This window comes from Mesoplodon mirus (genome assembly GCF_964341445.2).
Source record: "Mesoplodon mirus genome assembly, chromosome: X".
In the NCBI taxonomy this organism is placed as follows: domain Eukaryota; kingdom Metazoa; phylum Chordata; class Mammalia; order Artiodactyla; family Ziphiidae; genus Mesoplodon; species Mesoplodon mirus.
Window position 1 is genome coordinate 106,580,942 of NC_138981.1, and position 20,741 is coordinate 106,601,682.

The window sequence follows — 20,741 nt, forward strand, 5'->3', positions numbered from 1 at the left end:
GCAGAAAATTATAAGACACTGATGAAAGAAATTAAAGAAATTAAAGATGATACAAATAGATGGAGAGATATACCATGTTCTTGGATTGGAAGAATCAACATTGTGAAAATGACTCTACTACCCAAAGCAATCTACAGATTCAATGCAATCCCTATCAAGCTGCCACTGCCATTTTTCACAGAGCTAGAACAGAAAATTTCACAATTTGTATGGAAACACAAAGGACCCCGAATAGCCAAAGCAATCTTGAGAACGAAAAACGGAGCTGGGGGAATCAGTCTCCCTGACTTCAGACTATACTACAAAGCTACAGTAATCAAGACAGTATGGTACTGGCACAAAAACAGAAATAGAGATCAATGGAACAGGATAAAAAGCCCAGAGATAAAGCCACACACATATGGTCACCGTATGTTTGATAAAGGAGGCAAGAATATACAGTGGAGAAAAGACAGCCTCTTCAATGAGTGGTGCTGGGCAAACTGGACAGCTACATGTAAAAGAATGAAATTAGAACACTTCCTAACACCATACACAAAAATAGACTCAAAATGGATTAGACCTAAATGCAAGGCCAGACACCATCAAACTCTTAGAGGAAAACATAGGCAGAACACTCTATGACATAAATCACAGCAATATCCTTTTTGACCCACCTCCTAGAGAAATGGAAATAAAAACAAAAATAAACAAATGGGACCTAATGAAACTTCAAAGCTTTTGCACAGCAAAGGAAACCATAAACAAGACGAAATGACAACCCTCAGAATGGGAGAAAATATTTGCCAATGAAGCAACTGACAAAGGATTAATCTCCAAAACATAAAAGCAACTCATGCAGCTCAATATCAAATAAACAAACAACCCAATCCAAAGATGGGCAGAAGACCTGAATAGACATTTCTCCAAAGAAGATATAGAGATTGCCAACAAACACATGAAAGGATGCTCAACATCACTCATCATTAGAGAAATGCAAATCAAAACTACAATGAGATATCATCTCACACCAGTCAGAATGGCCATCATCAAAAAATCTACAAACTTAAATGCTGGAGAGGGTGTAGAGAAAAGGAAACCCTCTTGCACTGTTGGTGGGAGTGTAAGTTGATACAGCCGCTATGGAGAACAGTACGGAGGTTCCTTAAAAAACTACAAATAGAACTACCATATGACCCAGCAATCCCACTACTGGGCATATACCCTGAGCAAACCATAATTCAAAAAGAGTCATGTACCACAATGTTCATTGCAGCTCTATTTACAATAGCCAGGACATGAAAGCAACCTATGTGTCCACCAACAGTTGAATGGATAAAGAAGATGTGGCACGTATATACAATGGAATATTACTCAGGCATCAAAAGGAACGAAACTGAGTTATTTGTAGTGAGGCGGACGGACCTAGAGACTATCATACAGAGTGAAGTAAGTCAGAGAAAAAAAAAATACCTGGCACGTATATACAATGGAATATTACTCAGCCATCAAAAGGAACAAGACTGAGTTATTTGTAGTGAGGTGGATGGACCTAGAGACTGTCATACAGAGTGAAGTAAGTTGGAAAGAGAAAAGCAAATACCGTATGCTAACACATATATATGGAATCTAAAAAAAAAGTTCAGAAGAACCTATGGGCAAGATGTGAATAAAGATGCAGACCTGCTAGAGAATGGACTTGGGGATACAGGGAGGGGGAAGCGTAAGCTGGGACAAAGTGAGAGAGTGGCATGGACATATATACACTACCAAACGTAAAATAGATAGCTAGTGGGAAGCAGCCGCCTAGCACAGGGTGGTCAGCTCAGTGCTTTGTGACCACCTAGAGGGGTGGGATAGGGAGCGTGGGAGGGAGGGAGATGCAAGATGGAAGAGATATGGGGACATATGTATATGTATAACTGATTCACTTTGTTATAAAGCAGAAACTAACACACCATTTTAAAGCAATTATACTCCAATAAAGATGTTAAAAAAAGAAGGAAAAATACCTATAACAATGGAAACGTTGGCATGATTTGAATTAACTCTTTCATTCAACAAACATTAGTTGAACATCTGTGTGCTCATTGTTTTAGGCATCGAAATACAAATATGAATAAGATAGTCCCTGACTCAGAGTTCACTCTTTTTTTTTTTTTTTTTTTTTTTTTTTTTTTGCGGTACGCGAGCCTCTCACTGTTGTGGCCTCTCCCGTTGCGGCCTCCGGACGCACAGGCTCAGGGGCCATGGCTCACGGGCCCAGCCGCTCCGCGGCATGTGGGATCTTCCCAGACCGGGGCACGAACCCGTGTCCCCTGCATCGGCAGGCAGACTCTCAACCACTGCGCCACCAGGGAAGCCCCGAGTTCACTCTTTTAAGGGACATCATGGGGGGGGGAGGAGTGACAGAAAATTTATATGTGTGACTGGGTGTAAAAGTTTGAATAGGACTTTGCCAGGTGGACAAGGAAGAGAAGAGCTCCCAGGCAGAATGAATAGCAAGTGCAAGACAAGAAGATGTGAAATGACAAGACGTTTTGGGAACTTATATGCAAATGGTGATGGGAGGAGAGGATGAGAAGTGGCCAAAGGTGATGTTGGAAAGGGACAAGAGCTAGATCACAAAAGGGCTTTGTATACCACTGATCACTAGAGAGGTGTTTTCTCTTATTGGGCAAGGATGGTACATATAGCTTGGATGAAATGAAATGAAATATTCCTGAGCCATGTACTTCTTTCGATTCTCATTTCATGCTTAGCAAGTTTTTTTCTGACTTGGTCTTAGAGATACCATGATATCAGGAAAGGAATATTCAGAGCGGTGAGCAGAAATAAAATGGTAACTGGAAAAATAGAACTCCACTTAAAATTCATAAATTAGAATAAAGAGTTCAGAAACAGACCCAAGTCTCTGTGGAAATTAATTACATGATGCAAGTAGCATTTCAAACCAGTATAGAAAGGATGGACTTTTCAGGAAATGATGCTGGAACAATTAGTTAGCCTTGGGGGGGCAGGGGGAAACTGATCCCTACCTCATTCCTTATACCAAATAAATTCCAGATGGATCAAAGATTTAAATATTAAAACAAAAATATTACTAATTTTTTTTTTTGGTACGTGGGCCTCTCACTGTTATGGCCTCTCCCGTTGTGGAGCACAGGCTCCGGACACGCAGGCTCAGTGGCCATGGTTCACGGGCCCAGCCGCTCCGTGGCATGTGGGATCTTCCCAGACCGGGACGCAAACCCATGTCCCCTGAATCGGCAGGTGGACTCTCAACCACTGCGCCACCAGGGAAGCCCCAAAACAAAAATATTAGAAGAAAATATAGGTAAACGTTTTGTTAATCTTGAGGTGGAAGATATTTTAAAGTATTGATATTATCCTAAACTCAGAAACAACAAAAAACGTATAGCTTCCTACTCGGCGGCAACCACCTCGCAGGCCAGACTTCGCTCGCTGGCAACTCGCTCCGCTTCCTCAGCAGCCATGTCTGACAAACCTGATATGGCTGAGATAGAGAAATTCGGTAAGTCGAAATTGAAGAAAACAGAAACGCAAGCGAAAAATCCACTGCCTTCAAAAGAAACGATTGAACAGGAGAAACAAGCAGGCGAGTCGTAATGAGGCGTGTGCCGCCAATATGTACTGTACATTCCATAAGCATTGCCTTCTTATTTTAATTATTTTAGCTGTTTCACTTTGTAAGATTCAAAGAGGTTGGATCAAGTTTAAATGACTGTGCTGCCTCTTTTCACATCAAAGAATGGACAACGACTGACAATGAAGGCTGTGCCTGCCTCTCCTATCCGCCTGTCTGGCTGGCAAAGAAGGAAAAGAACTTGCTTGTTGGTGAAGGAGGAAGCTGAGTGGGATGACAGTGAAATCTAGAGTAAAAAGCAAGCCGGTCCACGGTGTCCTGTGAGCTGTAAAATGCAGTTTAATCGGAGTGCCATTTTTTTTTGTTGTTGTTCAAATGATTTTAATTATTGGAATGCACAATTTTTTTAAATATACAAATAAAAAGTTTTAAAACCTGAAAAAAATATATAGCTTCCTAATAGCACATGAAAACTAAAATAAAAACAATGATCTGTGGAAAATATTTGCAACATTTATGATAAAGAGAAATTTTACTTAGTATATAAAGAGCTCTTTTAAATCCAGTAAGAAAAAGCCCAACACCAGAATTAAAAAATGGCCAATGGATGTTGATTACCTGATTAGTCTCTCCATAATCAAATAACTTTGTCAAGTATTATAAATGTTAGAAATACAACTAAAAATCCTCTAATACTTTATTTTTTTAATCTCCTTTGTTTTTCTGGACCAAGACTGACTCTTTTCTCAAATAACATATATCTGAATCTCTGTTCAGATGAATATTTTGCCATCTTTATTTTGACTGCCCTTGTTTTCAAAATGTATACTTGAACTGCTTTTCAAATGTACATTTACCTTTTGAAATATGTTTACTTGTGAGCACAATGGCCTCCTGTGGATCCCAAAAGAATACATGAAAAGATATGGGGATAGATCTTTGTACTCATTTGAAAAGAAATGTAGAAGTGATGTGCTAAGATCCGAGAGTGTGATAGTTGCTGAATTCTGGTTGGTTTCACTCAATCCCTCTCATTTCTTCTTCCATGCTGATCCATGACAAAAGCCATACTTCAAAATTTCCAAGGCTGTGGTTTTATTTCCACAACATATATGAAAGAGTAATTCATTTAGAAAAAAACCCAAATGGTCAATGGACACATAAAAATACTCAGCCTCACTAGTAATCAAAGGGATACAAATTAATACAACATTGAGATCGTTTTTATCTCTTAGATTGATAAAAATTGAGAAGACTGATAATTGTGTTGACTTGGGGGTGGAGAAACAGGGCACTGTTTTGGTAAGGGCCTCTGTGGCTGGGTCTAACTTGACAGGTTTCCCGAACTTAGAATCTGAAAGTGAGCAGTTCCCTTCTCATTCCCTTCCATCCCAGAAGGCTCTACGCTCTATGGCCTTTTTCGCAGCTCTGCGTGCCTGAGAGGCAGATGTTGTGAGGACATGAAAGATCTGTTATCCCTTTATTTAGAGTATTAGCTAGCTCCACTCCTCTCCTTTGAGAGAGAGGCACTCTTCAAGACATTCTCCCTGAATGAATGTGATCCAACAGAATTTTCTGAATCTCCTCTACAGGGAAGAAGATGGCAGTTTTCTTTTTGTTTTAAGAAAATAATAATTTGTTCAAGTTACTCTTTTCACCAGCACCCTACCACAAAAAAGAACTTCCTGCCAGTTTGATTAGTGTGCAGTAGTTCTGTAGAGACTGAGCAAGTCTTGGTACCCTGACTGAACCAAGTTTTTAGACCTCTAGAAGTGAGGATCAGACCCTAGACTATTGTGATCCCACTCAGGCAATAGCCCCTATAAGAAATCAGCAAAACTCTTTTATCCATTCCTTCAGGAAGTATTTATTGCATACTGACCACATGCTATGCACTATTACAGGCATTGGGAAATACTGCAATGAATAAAATACACAGAACAGACAAAAATGTCTGTCCTGAAGGAGATTACAATCTAGTATGCTTGATGGGTATTTCTGTTTATTCATTTACTCATTTGAGCATTCATTCAGTAAATGTTTATTGAGCATATAATAGGTGCCAGACACCATATTGGATCAGTAGTTAAGTCTAGCATAATCAGAGTTAATGGCCCTAGGAATTTTTTAAAAATTGAGATAAAATTCATCACTTTAATTATTTTAAAGTATACCATTTCAGTAGTTTTTAATATATCCATAGTGTTGTGCAACCATTACTATTGTCTAATTCCAGAATATTTTCATCACCTCAGAAAGAAACCTTGTACCCATTAATTAGTCATTTCCCATTCCTCTCTCCCATAAGCCACACTGGCAAACACTAGTCTGGTTCCTATCTTTATGGATTTGCCTATTCTAGACATTTCATATAAATGGAATCATATATGACCTTTTGTGTCTGGCTTCTTTCACTCAGCGTAATGTTTTCATGATTCGCCCATGTTGCGGCATGTATCAGTACTTCATTCCCTTATATGGTTGAATAATATTCCATTATGTGGATATACCACATTGTGTTTATCCAGTTATCAGTCAATGTACATTTGAGTTGTTTCTACTTTTTGGCTATTATGAAGAATGCTACTATGAAGGTTTGTTACAAGTTTTTGTGTGAATGTTTTCACTTCTCTTGGGCATATGCCTAGGAGGGGAGTTGATGGGTCATATGCTATCTCTATGTTTAACTGACACAGGAACGACCAAACTGGTTTTCACAGCAGCTACACTATTTTGTATGGTCATCTGCAATGTATGAGGGATCCTATTTGTCCACATCCTCACCGACACTTGTTACGTTCTGTGTTTTATTTTATTTTTATATTATTTATTTATTTATTTATTTTTGCGGTACGTGGGCCTCTCACTGTTGTGGCCTCTCCCGTTGCGGAGCACAGGCTCTGGACGCGCAGGCTCAGCAGCCATGGCTCACGGGCCTAGCCGCTCCGCGGCATGTAGGATCTTCCCAGACCGGGGCACGAACCTGTGTCCCCTGCATCGGCAGGCGGACTCTCAACCATTGCGCCACCAGGGAAGCCCCCTGTGTTCTATTTTTTTTAATTAATTAATTAATTTTATTTATTTATTTTTTTTGCGGTACGCAGGCCTCTCACTGCTGTGGCCTCTCCCATTGTGGAGCACAGGCTCTGGACTCGCAGGCTCAGCAGCCATGGCTCACAGGCCCAGCCACTCCGCAGCATGCGGGATCCTCCTGGACCGGGGCACAAACCCATGTCCCCTGCATTGGCAGGCGGACTCTCAACCACTGCACCACCAGGGAAGCCCTGTGTTTTATTTTTTTAATAGCCATCCTAGGTGGTGTGAAGTGGTGTCTCATTGTGGTTTTGATTTTCATTTCCCTGATGACTAAAGATGTTGAGCATCTGTTCATATGCTACTTGGTCATTTGTATATCTTATTAGGATAAATGTCTATTCAAGTTCTTTGTCCATTTTTTAATTTTTGTTGTTGTTATTGCAGTTGAGTTTTAAGAGTTCTTTATATATTCTGAATACCATACCATTATCAGATATATGATTTGCAAATATTTATCTCTCATTCTTTAGGGTTTCTTTTCACTTTTTTGCTGGTATTCTTTCAAGCATAAAGTTTTAAATTTTATTTATTTATTTATTTATTTATTTTGCGTTACACGGGCCTCTCACTGCTGTGGCCTCTCCCGTTGTGGAGCACAGGCTCTGGACTCGCAGGCTCAGCGGCCATGGCTCACGGGCCCAGCCGCTCCGCGGCATGTGGGATCCTCCCAGACCGGGGCACGAACCCACGTCCCCTGCATCGGCAGGCGGACTCTCAACCACTGCGCCACCAGGGAGGCCCAAAGTTTTTAATTTTAATGAAGTCTAAATTATCTATTTTTTTCTTTTGTTTCTTGGGCTTTTGGTGTCATATCTAAGAAAACATTGCTAATGAACATGATTTACTCCTATGTTTCCTTCTAAGAATTTTAAGTTGTTTTTTTTTTTTTTGTGGTACACGGGCCTCTCACTGTTGTGGCTTCTCCCGTTGTGGAGCACAGGCTCCAGAAGCGCAGGCTCAGTGACCATGGCTCACGGGCCTAGCTGCTCTGCAGCATGTGGGATCTTCCAGGACTGGGGCACGAACCCCTGTCCCCTGCATTGGCAGGCGGACTCTCAACCACTGTGCCACCAGGGAAGCCCAGAATTTTAAGATTTTTAGCTCTTATATTTGTCATTGATATATTTTGAGTTGATTTTTATATATGGTGTGAGTTAGGGGTCCAACTTCATTCTTTTGCATATGTCTATCCAGTTGTCTCAGCACCAATTGATGAAGAGATTATTCTTTCCCCATTGAATTGTTTTGGTACCCTTGTTGAAAATCAATTGGCCAGAGATATGTGGGTTTATTTCCGTACTCTCAGTTCTGTCCCATTGGTCTGTATGTCTGTCCTTAAGCCAATGCTACACTGTTTTTTTGTGTGTGTGTGTGGTACGCGGGCCTCTCACCGTTGTGGCCTCTCCCGTTGCAGAGCACAGGCTCTTGACGCGCAGGCTCAGCGGCCATGGCTCACGGGCCCAGCCGCTCCGCGGCATGTGGGATCTTCCCAGACTGGGCCATGAACCCGCGTCCCCTGCATCGGCAGGTGGACTCTCAACCGCTGCGCCACCAGGGAAGCCCTACACTGTTTTTGATTACTGTAACTTCATAGTATTGAAACCAGGAAGTGTGAGTCCTCCAACTTTGTTCTTTTCAAGATTGTTTCAGCTATTCAGGGTCCTTTGCAGTTCCATATGAACTTGAGGTTTGGCTTTTCCATTTCTGCAAGAAAGGCCATTGAAATTTTGATAGGGATTGCTTTGAATCTGCAGATCACTTTGGATAGTATTGCCATCTTAAACAATATTGCCTTCCAATCCATGAATATGGGGTGTCTTTCCATTTAGTTAGGTCTTTAATTTTATTCAGCAATGTTTTGCAGTTTTCAGAACACAAGTCTTGGACCTCTTTGCTTTAATTTATTCTTAAGGATTTCATTCTTTTGGATGCTATGGTAAATGCAAATGTTTTCTTAATTTTCTTTTTGGATTGTTCATTGCTAATGCATAGAAATACAATTGATTTTTGGATGTTGATCTTGTATTCTGCAAATTTGCTGCATTTATTTATTAGCCTAAGTAGATTTTTCTGTAGTCTTTGTAATTTTCTGTATACAGGATCATGTCATCTGTGAATAAATTTTTCTTCTTCCTTTCCAATTTGGATGACTTTTCTTTTTCTTTCTTTTTTTTTAAACTGTAGCTTTTTCTAAAAAATAGATTTATTTAATTAATTTATTTTTGGCTGCGTTGAGTCTTCGTTGCCACGTGTGGGCTTTCTCTAGTTGCAGTGAGTGGGGGCTGCTCTTCGTTGCAGTGTGCAGGCTTCTCATTGCAGTAGCTTCTCTTGTTGCGGAGCACTGGCTCTAGGCACGTGGGCTTCAGTAGCTGCAGCACGCAGGCTCAGTAGTTGCAGCTCGCAGGCTCTAGAGTGCAGGCCCAGTAGTTGTGGCGCACAGGCTTAGGTGCTCTGTGGCATGTGGGATCTTCCTGGACCAGGGCTCGAACCCGTGTCCCCTGCATTGGTGGGTGGATTCTTAACCACTGCACCACCAGGGAGGTCCTGGATGCCTTTTCTTTTTCTTGCCAAATTGACCTGACTAGAACTTCCAGTACTATGTTGAATAGCAGTGGAGAAGAGATATCTTTGTCTTGTTCCTGAACTTAGGAGGAAAGCTTTCAGTCTTTTACCACTGTGTATGATGTCAGCTGTGAATTTTTTATAAATGCCCTTTATCAGGTTGAGAAATTTCCTTTATATCCCTAGTTTTCTGAGTGTTTTATCCTGAAAGAGTGTTAAATTTTGTAAATTTTTTTCTGCATCAGTTGAGATGATTGTGTAGACTTTTTCCTTCATTCTACTAATGTGGCGTATTACTACATTGATTGATTTTCTTATGTTGAACTACCCTTGCACTTGTGGGATAAATCTCACCTGGTCATGGTTTATAATCCTTCTGATACACTGCAGAATCTGGTCTGATAGTATTTTCTTGAGGATTTTTACATTTATATTCATAAAGGATATTGGTCTGTAAATTTCCTTTCTTGTGATGGCTTTGTCTGGCTTTGGTGTCAGGGTAATGCTAGCCTCAAGAATTAGAAAGTATTCTCTCTAATTCTATTTTTTGGGGAGAGTTTGAGAAGGGTTGGTGTTAATTATTTTTTAAACGTTTGGTAAGATTCACCAGTATTAACATCTGGTCCTGGGCTTTTCTTTACTGGAAGGTTTTTTGGGTTTTTTTTTCCCTTGTTTTTGTTTGTTTGTTTTTTAGGCCATGCTGCAGCATGTGGGATCTTAGTTCCCTGATCAGGTATCGAACACGCACCCCCTGCATTGGAAGCACAGAGTCTTAACCACTGGACTGCTAGGGAAGTCCCTGGAAGGTTTTTGATTACTGATACCATTTCTTTACTTGTTATAGATCTGTTCAAATTTTCTATTTCTTCTCAAGTCAGTTTCAGTAATTTTTATCTTATTTTTTTTAAGTGTTATTTTAAAAATTAATTAATTTATTTATTTTTGGCTGAGTTGGATCTTCATTGCTGCACGCAGGCTTTCTCTAGTTGTGGTGAGCAGGGACTACTCTTCGTTGCAGTGTGTGGGCTTCTCATTGTGGTGGCTTCTCTTGTTGCAGAGCAGTCTCTAGGTGCACGGGCTTCAGTAGTTGTGGCACGTGGGTTCAGTAGTTGTGGCTCGCAGGCTTAGTTGCTTCAGAGCATGTGGGATCTTCCTGGACCAGGGATCAAACCTGTGTCCCCTGCCTTGGCAGGTGGATTCTTAACCACTGCGCCACCAGGGAAGTCCCTTTTAAAAGTGTTTTCAACATATGCATGAAATCTACTTTTCATTTCTGATCTTGTCTTCCTTATTTATGTCTTCTTCCTTTTTTCCTTGAATAATCTCACCAAAATTTTGCCAATTTTATTAATCTCAAAAAAATTTGGATTTGTTGATTTTTTCTATTTTATGTATAGTTTCTATGTCACTAGTCTCTATGTTTTTTTCTTGTTCTCTTTCTTCTGCACTTTGGTTTTTGTTTTAATTCATTGATTTTCAGCCTTGTATATATATACATATATATATTAGGCTAGGCTATATAAAATTGTCTTTTTTATAGGAAAAGGATGATCAAATATTGGCAGTTTAATGTGATTCATTCTAATACTTAAGGCTAAAAAGGTTTGCTGTAAGCAATATTTACCACAAGTTAAAAAAATGATATTACAAAGTTATTTATTGTTTATGAGTGCATTTATTGGTAGTAAGTGCAAGTCATACATGGGAAATATACACACCAATTTCAGGGTAGTAGTTACCTCTGGGAAGGAAAGGAGGTAAAGGGATATATGTGTAATATTTTATTTCTTACAAAGAAAACTTTAAACTTTAATAAAGATGTAAAACAAATAAGGCAAATTATCAATATCTGTTTAATTTTGTTGGTGGGACAATCCCACAAGATTTGATACTTAGAATTTTTGTTATCATTCAGTTCAATATATTTTCTTATTTTAATATAATGTATGATTTCTTTCTTCCTTTTTTAACCTTTGAGTTGTTTGGAAGTCTATTTTCAAATTCCTAAGCGTATGGACATTTTCTAGTTATCTTTGTGTGTGTGTGTGTAAATAAAGAGAGAGAAAGAGCGAGAGATGTGGTAATACATCTACATTTGAGGAATCTGGGTGAAAGGTACATGGGAATTATTTTTTAGCATTCTTGCAACTTTCTTATGTCTGAAATTATGTCAAAATAAAATGTTTCAAAAATCTTAAAAAAAACGATTTGCCTTTTCTAGAGACTCATGCTTAAAATGAATTTTACTTCACATAATATTAATCCTAAAAACCTTGTATTTTAAACTTTCTCCTTTTAGCTCTTCCTTTTATAATACATTAAACAAGTTGCTATGCTAAACAATTCCATTACTCATATTTGATATTCACTATACCTCATGACTATATCCAACTATGGCATATTGGGTTCTGTTAGTGAAATTAGCCTGTTTTTTTCTTATTGGGATAAATGTATCCTGTTACTAAATATTATTATTTAATTTTCACAAATCTCCATAAGAATTATTAATATCATTTTATATAGTCAATATTCACTTACACTTACCTATGTACTCATATATATATATATATATATATATATATATATATATATATATATATACACATTTTTTCATCATCATTTCTTTCTAAATCTCAGGTTTTATATCTGGAATAATTTTCCTTCTGACTGAGGTATGTCTTTTAGAATTTCCTTTAGTGTGAGTCTCTTGCAAGCAAGCTCTCTTAGGTTTTGCTTGTCTAGAAATGTCTTTATTTCATCTCAAAATTTCAACATGGAATTACCAAAAAGTACATGTAAAAAATAAACACTGTCATTACTTTCTCATTGTTTCCTTTTTCACTCAATATCAAATTTTGCTTTATTTTATTGTTCTTCTTTGTATAGTTTTTTCCTTTAACTTTTTTAACATCTTTATTGGAGTATAATTGCTTTAAAATAATGGTGTGTTAGTTTCTGCTTTATAACAAAGTGAATCAGTTATACATATACATATATCCCCATAACTCTTCCCTCTTGCGTCTCCCTCCCTCACACCCTCCCTATCCCACCCCTCTAGGTGGTCACAAAGCACCGAACTGATCTCCCTGTGCTATGCGGCTGCTTCCCACTAGCTATCTATTTTACGTTTGGTAGTGTATATATGTCCATGCCACTCTCTCACTTTGTCACAGATTACCCTTCCCCCTCCCCATATCTTCAAGTCCATTCTCTAGTAGGTCTGTGTCCTTATTCCCGTCTTACCCCTATGTTCTTCATGACTTTATTTTTTCTTAGATTCCATGTATATGTGTTAGCATACGGTATTTGTTTTTTTCTTTCCGACTTACTTCACTCTGTATGACAGACTCTAGGTCCATCCACCTCACTACAAATAACTCAATTTCGTTTCATTTTATGGCTGAGTAATATTCCATTGTATATATGTGCCACATCTTCTTTATCCATTCATCTGTTGATGGACACCTAGGTTGCTTCCATGTCCTAGCTATTGTAAATAGAGCTGCAATGAACATATTGGTATATGACTCTTTTTGAATTATGGTTTGCTCAGGGTATATGTCCAGTAGTGGGATTGCTGGGTCATATGGTAGTTCTATTTGTAGTTTTTTAAGGAACCTCCATACTGTTCTCCATAGTGGCTGTATCGATTTACATTCCCACCAACAGTGCAAGAGTGTACCCTTTTCTCCACACCCTCTCCAGCATTTATTGTTTCTAGATTTTTTGATGATGGCCATTCTGACCTGTGTGAGATGATATCTCATTGTAGTTTTGATTTGCATTTCTCTAATGATTAATGATGTTGAGCATTCTTTCATGTGTTTGTTGGCAATCTGTATATCTTCTTTGGAGAAGTGTCTATTTAGGTCTTCTGCCCATTTTTGGATTGGTTTGTTTGTTTTTTTGTTATTGAGCTGCATGAGCTGCTTGTAAATTTTGGAGATTAATCCTTTGTCAGTTGCTTCATTTGCAAATATTTTCTCCCATTCTGAGGGTTGTCTTTTGGTCTTGTTTATGGTTTCCTTTGCTGTGCAAAAGCTTTGAAGTTTCATTAGGTCCCATTTGTTTATTTTTGTTTTTATTTCCATTTCTCTAGGAGGTGGGTCAAAAAGGGTCTTGTTGTGATTTATGTCATAGAGCATTCTGCCTATGCTTTCCTCTAAGAGTTTGATAGTGTCTGGCCTTACATTTAGGTCTTTAATCCATTTTGAGTTTATTTTTGTGTATGGTGTTAGGGAGTGTTCTAATTTCATACTTTTACATGTAGCTGTTCAGTTTTCCCAGCACCGCTTATTGAAGATGCTATCTTTTCTCCACTGTATATTCTTGCCTTCTTGCCTCCTTTATCAAAGATAAGGTAACCATATGTGTGTGGGTTTATCTCTGGGCTTTCTATCCTGTTCCATTGATCTATATTTCCGTTTTTGTTCCAGTGTCTTGATTACTGTAGCTTTCTAATATAGTCTGAAGTCAGGGAGCCTGATTCCTCCAGCTCCATTTTTCTTTCTCAAGATTGCTTTGGCTATTCAGGGTCTTTTGTGTTTCCATACAAATTGTGAAATTTTTTGCTCTAGTTCTGTGAAAAATGCCAGTGGCAGTTTGATAGGGATTGCATTGAATCTGTAGATTGCTTTGGGTAGTAGAGTCATTTTCACAATGTTGATTCTTCCAATCCAAGAACATGGTATATCTCTCCATCTATTTGTATTATGTTTAATTTCTTTCATCAGTGTCTTATAATTTTCTGCATACAGGTCTTCTGTCTCCTTAGGTAGCTTTATTCCTATATATTTTATTCTTTTTGTGGCATTGGTAAATGGGAGTGTTTTCTTAATTTCACTTTCAGATTTTTCATCATTAGTGTATAGGAATGCAAGAGATTTCTGTGAATTAATTTTGTATCCTGCTACTTTACCAAATTCATTGATAAGCTCTAGTAGTTTTCTGGTAGCATCTTTAGGATTCTCTATGTATAGTATCATGTCATCTGCAAACAGTGACATCTTTATTTCTTCTTTTCCAATTTGGATTCCTTTTATTTCTTTTTCTTCTCTGATTGCTGTGGCTAAAACTTCCAAAACTAAGTTGAATAAGATTGGTGAGAGTGGGCAGCCTTGTCGTGTTCCTGATCTTAGTGGAAATGGTTTCAGTTTTTCACCATTGAGGGTGACGTTGGCTGTGGGTTTGTCATATATGGCCTTTATTATGTTGAGGAAAGTTCCCTGTATGCCTACTTTCTTCAGGGTTTTTATCATAAATGGGTGTTGAATTTTGTCGACAGCTTCCTCTGCATCTATTGAGATGATCATATGGTTTTTCTCCTTCAATTTGTTAATATGGTGTATCACGTTGATTGATTTGCATATATTGAAGAACCCTCGCATTCCTGGAATAAACCCCACTTGATCATGGTGTATGATCCTTTTAATGTGCTGTTGGATTCTGCTGGCTAGTATTTTGTTGAGGATTTTTGCATCTATGTTCATCAGTGATATTGGCCTGTAGTTTTCTTTCTTTGTGACATCCTTGCCTGGTTTTGGTATCAAGGTGATGGTGGCCTCGTAGAATGAGTTTGGGAGTGTGCTATATTTTGTGCTATATTTTGGAAGAGTTTGAGAAGGATAGGTGTTAGCTCTTCTCTAAATGTTTGATAGAATTTGCCTGTGAAGCCATCTGGTCCTGGGCTTTTGTTTGTTGAAAGATTTTTAATCCCAGTTTCAGTTTCAGTGCTTGTGATTGGTCTGTTTATATATTCTATTTCTTCCTGGTTCAGTCTCGGAAGGTTGTGCATTTGTAAGAATTTGTCCATTTCTTCCAGGTTGTCCATTTTATTGGCATAGAGTTGCTTGTAGTAATCTCTCATGATCCTTTGTAATTCTGCAATGTCAGTTGTTACTTCTCCTTTTTCATTTCTAATTCTATTGATTTGAGTCTTCTCCCTTTTTTTCTTGATGAGTGTGGCTAATAGCTTATCAATTTTCTTTTTATCTTCTCAAAGAACCAGCTTTTAGTTTTATTGATCTTTGCTATCATTTCCTTCATTTCTTTTCCATTTATTTCTGATCTAATCTTTATGATTTCTTTCCTTCTGCTAACTTTGGGGATTTTTTGTTCTTCTTTCTCTAATTGCTTTAGGTGCAAGGTTAGGTTGTTTATTTGAGATGTTTCCTGTTTCTTAAGGTAGGACTGTATTGCTATAAACTTCCCTCTTAGAACTGCTTTTGCTGCATCCCATAGGTTTTGGGTCGTCATGTCTCTGTTGTCATTTGTTTCTAGGTATTTTTTGATTTCCTCAGTGATCATTTTGTTATTAAGTAGTGTATTGTTTAGCCTCCATGTGTTTGTATTTTTTACAGATATTTTCCTGTAATTGATACCTAGTCTCATAGCGTTGTGGTCGGAAAAGGTACATGATATGATTTCAATTTTCTTAAATTTACCGAGGCTTGATTTGTGACCCAAGATATGATCTATCCTGGAGAATGTTCCATGAGCACTTGAGAAAAATGAGTATTCTGTTGTTTTTGGATGGAATGTCCTATAAATATCAATTAAGTCCATCTTGTTTAATGTATCATTTAAAGCTTGTGTTTCCTTATTTATTTTTATTTTGGATGATCTGTCCATTGGTGAAAGTGGGGTGTACAGTCCCCTACTATGATTGTGTTACTGTCAATTTCCCCTTTTATGGCTGTTAGTATTTGCCTTATGTATTGAGGTGCTCCTATGTTGGGTGCATAAATATTTACAATTGTTATATCTTCTTGGATCGATCCCTTGATCGTTATGTAGTGTCCTTCTTTTTTGTTTGTTTGCATCTTTATTGGAGTATAATTGCTTTACAATGGTGTGTTAGTTTATGCTTTATAACAAAGTGAATCAGTTATACATATACATATGTTCCCATATCTCTTCCGTCTTGCGTCTCCCTCCCTCCCACCATCCCTATTCCACCCCTCTAGGTGGTCACAAAGCACTGAGCTGATCTCCCTGTGCTATGCGGCTGCTTCCCACTAGCTATCTATTTTACGTTTGGTAGTGTATATATGTCCATGCCACTCTCTCACTTTGCCACAGATTACCCTTCCCCCTCCCCATATCTTCAAGTCCATTCTCTAGTAGGTCTGTGTCTTTATTCCCGTCTTACCCCTAGGTTCTTCATGAAGTTTTTTTCCCCTCAGATTCCATATATATGTGTTAGCATATGGTATTTGTCTTTCTCATTCTGACTTACTTCACTCTGTATGACAGACTCTAGGTCCATCCACCTCACTACAAATAACTCAAATTTGTTTCTTTTTATGGCTGAGTAATATTCCATTGTATATATGTGCCACTCTTCTTTATCCATTCATCTGTTGATGGACACTTAGGTTGCTTCCATTTCCTGGCTATTGTAAATAGAGCTGCAATGAACATTTTGGTACATGACTCTTTTTGAATTATGGTTTTCTCAGGGTATATGCCCAGTAGTGAGATTGCTGGGTCATATGGTAGTTCTGTTTGTAGTTTGTTTTTTTTTTAGATGTTGGGGGTAGGAGTTTATTAATTAATTTATTTATTTTTGCTGTGTTGGGTCTTCGTTTCTGTGCGAGGGCTTCCCCTAGTTGTGGCAAGTGGGGACCACTCTTCATCGCAGTGCACGGGTCTCTCACTATCACGGCCTCTCTTGTTGCGGAGCACAGGCTCCAGACGCGCAGGCTCAGTAGTTGTGGCTCACGGGCCTAGTTGCTCTGCGGCATGTGGGATCTTCCCAGACCAGGGCTCGAACCTGTGTCCCCTGCATTGGCAGGCAGATTCTCAACCACTGCGCCACCAGGGAAGCCCTATTTGTAGTTTTTTAAGGAAACTCCATACTGTTTTCCATAGTGGCTGCATCAACTTATATTCCTACCAACAGAAAACACCTTTACTCTTGATCTCAAATTATTCTTACAAAAAAAATTAAATGCAATGAGCAACACACAGTCCAAGATGACCAAGCACACAAGGAAACTAGACTCCAAGAGAAAAAAACAGTAGAAATAACCAACAAAATCAACATTGCATTTTAAACAAAGTGCAAAAAACATGATACTAAATAGGCTGAAAAAAGGACACCGTTTATAGCAGGAGAGCTGAAACAAGAAGGCAGAGCATCACCTTGTTTGATCTCAGCTGGGAACATGCTCATCAAGTGACTCAAATTTTTTGCCACTCTGCGCATGTCCAGGAATGCCCACAAAACACTACAAAGTATTGATTTTGCGGTTACAAATAAATTTTAGCAAGTAGGTGAATTTTCAAGTATGGAATCCACAAATAATGAGGATTTACTGTATTTCATAAGAGTTCCAGAGAGAGAGGAGAGAAAGACAAAGACAATATACAGGAAAGTAATGACTGAGAATTTTCCAGAACCTATGAAGGACAGCAATAAACAGATTAAAGAAACCCGATAATTCCCAAGCAGAATACATATAAAGAAAGATACTTCTTCACACATCACAGACAGGACAACTAAATGTACGATGGTCCTGGGGTGGTTCATGGATTTTTAAAAAAATTGTAAAGGACATTATTGGAATAATTGGGGAAATGTAAATGTGGACTTAATATTTGGTAATAATATTGTATTAACATTACTTTGGTCATAATATCCAAAGAAAACTCTAATTTGAAAAGATACATGCACCCCAATGTTCATTGCAGAACTGTTCACAATAGCCAAGGCATGGAAGCAACCTAAATGTCCATCGACAGATGAATGGATAAAGATGTGGTCTATATATATATATATATATATATATATATATATATATATATATATATATATATGTATACACACACACACACACATATATATATAATGGAATACTACTCAGCCATAAAAAATAATGAAATAATGCCATTTTCAGTGACATGGATAGACCTAGAGATTATCATATTAAGTGAAGTAAGTCCGAAAGAGAAAGACAAATACCATATGATATCACCTGTATGTGGAATCTAAAATATGACACAGGTGAACTTATTTACAAAACAGAAACAGACTCACAGATATAAAAAACTTATGGGTTTTTTATAGGAGAAAGACAGTGGAGGAGGAGTAAATTAGGCATTTGGGATTGGCAGATACAAACAACTAAATATAAAATAAACAGCAAGGTCCTACTGTATAGCACAGGGAACTATATTCAATATACTGTAATAAACCATAATGGAAAGGAATATGAAAAAGAATATATACATATATATGTATATATATATATAACTGAGTCACTTTACTGTACACCAGAAACTAATACAACATTTGTAAATCAACTATACTTCAATTAAAAAAAAAAAGAGTAACGGTGTCTTCCTCCGAAGAGGATATGGATTTGTTTCTGTTAGGCACTTGGGGGTACGAGCAATATGGGACTGCCTTAAGTCTAGTTCAAGGATTGAAGTTCTCAGAATGACCCAGAGAGTCAGATTTGGGCTGTATCCTATGTAAGGACTGTCCCAATTCTGGTTCACCATTTCCCTGAGGGTGTAGCATTTTGGGGTCCAAGCTTATTGTGGGGAGAGTCTCCTGTTTGTGAGGGCTCTGGGCTTTGACTTCTGTCCTGCTGCCACTTGTTCTGTGAGTTTCCAATGTGAAAATTTGAAGTTTTTGTAATTGTCAAAAAACCCCAGGGAAAAAGTTCCTTTTGTTCTTATTCACCTCTCTGGTGAATATTTTCCCTTTACTTTTGGTCTGGTAGTTCCACACTGTCTTGTTGGGTCTTTTATGCTTTTAAGATGGTGATTTTTATATTCTTATCCAGGGTTTTCAGTTGTTTTCAGTAGGAGGGTTGTCCAAATAATCTAGCCCTCAATGACCAGAATTCGGAAGCTAGCATTTAATTCCATCCCATTTTATTTTCTCTCTCTTCTGCAAGGTGAGAGCCATTCCTGTCTGTTCTTTCAGGCTCAACTTCTCATCTCCTGTATGTGAAGATATATTTCCACAAGAATAAGCAGTAGTTATAAGGCAAAGGACAGTTCCCCAGGGCAAAAAAACAAAACCCTGCAGAAACATAAGGTAACTCTAGTTCAACTACACCCAACGATTTTTGCAACACTTTACATTACCAAACAGAACTCAGTTCATCAGTCTAAAAACATCTTCATTCAGGTTGCTTCATAGTTTCCTTCAAGAACAAAGCATCTGGGCTTCCCTGGTGGCGCAGCGGTTAAGAATCCGCCTGCCAGTGCAGCGAGAAGCCCACGCACCGCAATGAAGAGTGGCTCCCGCTCGCCTCAACTAGAGACAGCCCGCGCGCAACAACGCAGACCCAACGCAGCCAAAAAACAAAACAAAACAAACAAAGTATCATTACTTGCTTTGCATGTCTGGAACTGAAGGGCCCGTTCAAGGGTTCTCCCCAACCTCTCCCCAGGAAGGAGCAGTTTGAACTAAAGATGGATTCACCTTTCCAGTTTCCGAGCTCTGTGCTTGTTTTTTGTAAATAACAACCTTCTCAACTTTTATGCACCAATATTTTCAAAAAATTCCTAGGCCTCACAATTCATTCTAGGCACCTTGCTAACTTTCCTTCATAACAGGCAGAGTCCAACTGACTCTTTCCTCCATTGTTCATGTTCCCAACCTTGGATAGTTTAAATGGAACAAACGTTGATAACCTGCAACGCTGCCTTTTGTAAAAGCTGCCTGTTGCTGAATAGGTCTTGCCAACACATTTGTTTATAAAAAACAGGCACCTCTGTGGCAATATGTTATTCCAATGATGCTATTTCCATTCTACCAGTACATGCCAGAAATGCAATTGTTCTGGTTAATTGCCCTTAGTACAGTGGAGTCAACTGTTTAACTTTACATTTTTTGGTCTTGTGTTTTGGCTGGCTAAGAAGCCCAAGCTGAGGTGTTTACTGAATAGGAAGAATATGAATAAGAAAGAGGGTGGTACTTGAAGGGGCTCTCTATTGGTTTTTAAATTTGAAAATTAGTGCTCACTGTCCAGCAAGTTTTCATTCATTATTTGATATAAGCACAGGATATTTCAAAGAAGCATCTTAAAATATTGAGTTTTAGAACAATTCGTTTTAACACGAGGAATTTTGTATAGTGGGTATAGATGGGAAATGGAGGGAGAGTGTCTCTGTGTAATAGAAAATCCATCAGAAAAAAGGATGAAGGGAGGGAGGGAGGGAGTCAGCTGCTTCTTAGGCAAAGGAGAAGAATGGACAATTTGGTTAAAGCTGGCCACCTGCCTCCTCCTGTCCCTCCAAGTCTGTAGGGACATTAGTTTAGGATATTCTAGGTTATGACATGGTAACAAATAACTCCCAATGTTAGTGCCTTAATGCAACAAAGATGTATTTGTCTCTCATATCCAATGTAGGCCTGAGGGACTTCCGAGCGCAACTGTACCTCTATGTGGTAACTATTCCCTCCTGACTGATGGGGACTTTGCCATCCGATAATTGTACCCTCTTAAACATCTGGTTGTTTTAACCTTAGTTGATG

At 38.4% G+C, this 20,741-nt stretch overlaps 1 protein-coding gene across 1 annotated transcript; it reads left to right on the forward strand.

The window, feature by feature from the left end:
- Window positions 1-3,285: 3,285 nt before the first annotated feature.
- On the forward strand, window positions 3,286-3,721 carry LOC309796575 (thymosin beta-4-like). Its single transcript, XM_082609813.1, has one exon. It carries the CDS (start codon window positions 3,475-3,477, stop codon window positions 3,607-3,609), a length of 135 nt encoding a protein of 44 aa, XP_082465939.1. The 5' UTR covers window positions 3,286-3,474; the 3' UTR covers window positions 3,610-3,721.
- The last annotated feature ends 17,020 nt before the right edge of the window (window positions 3,722-20,741 follow it).

Excerpts from the sequence above, each read along its gene's own strand:
- LOC309796575 (XM_082609813.1), top strand. The coding sequence starts at position 3,475 with ATGTCTGACAAACCTGATATGGCTGAGATAGAGAAATTCGGTAAGTCG.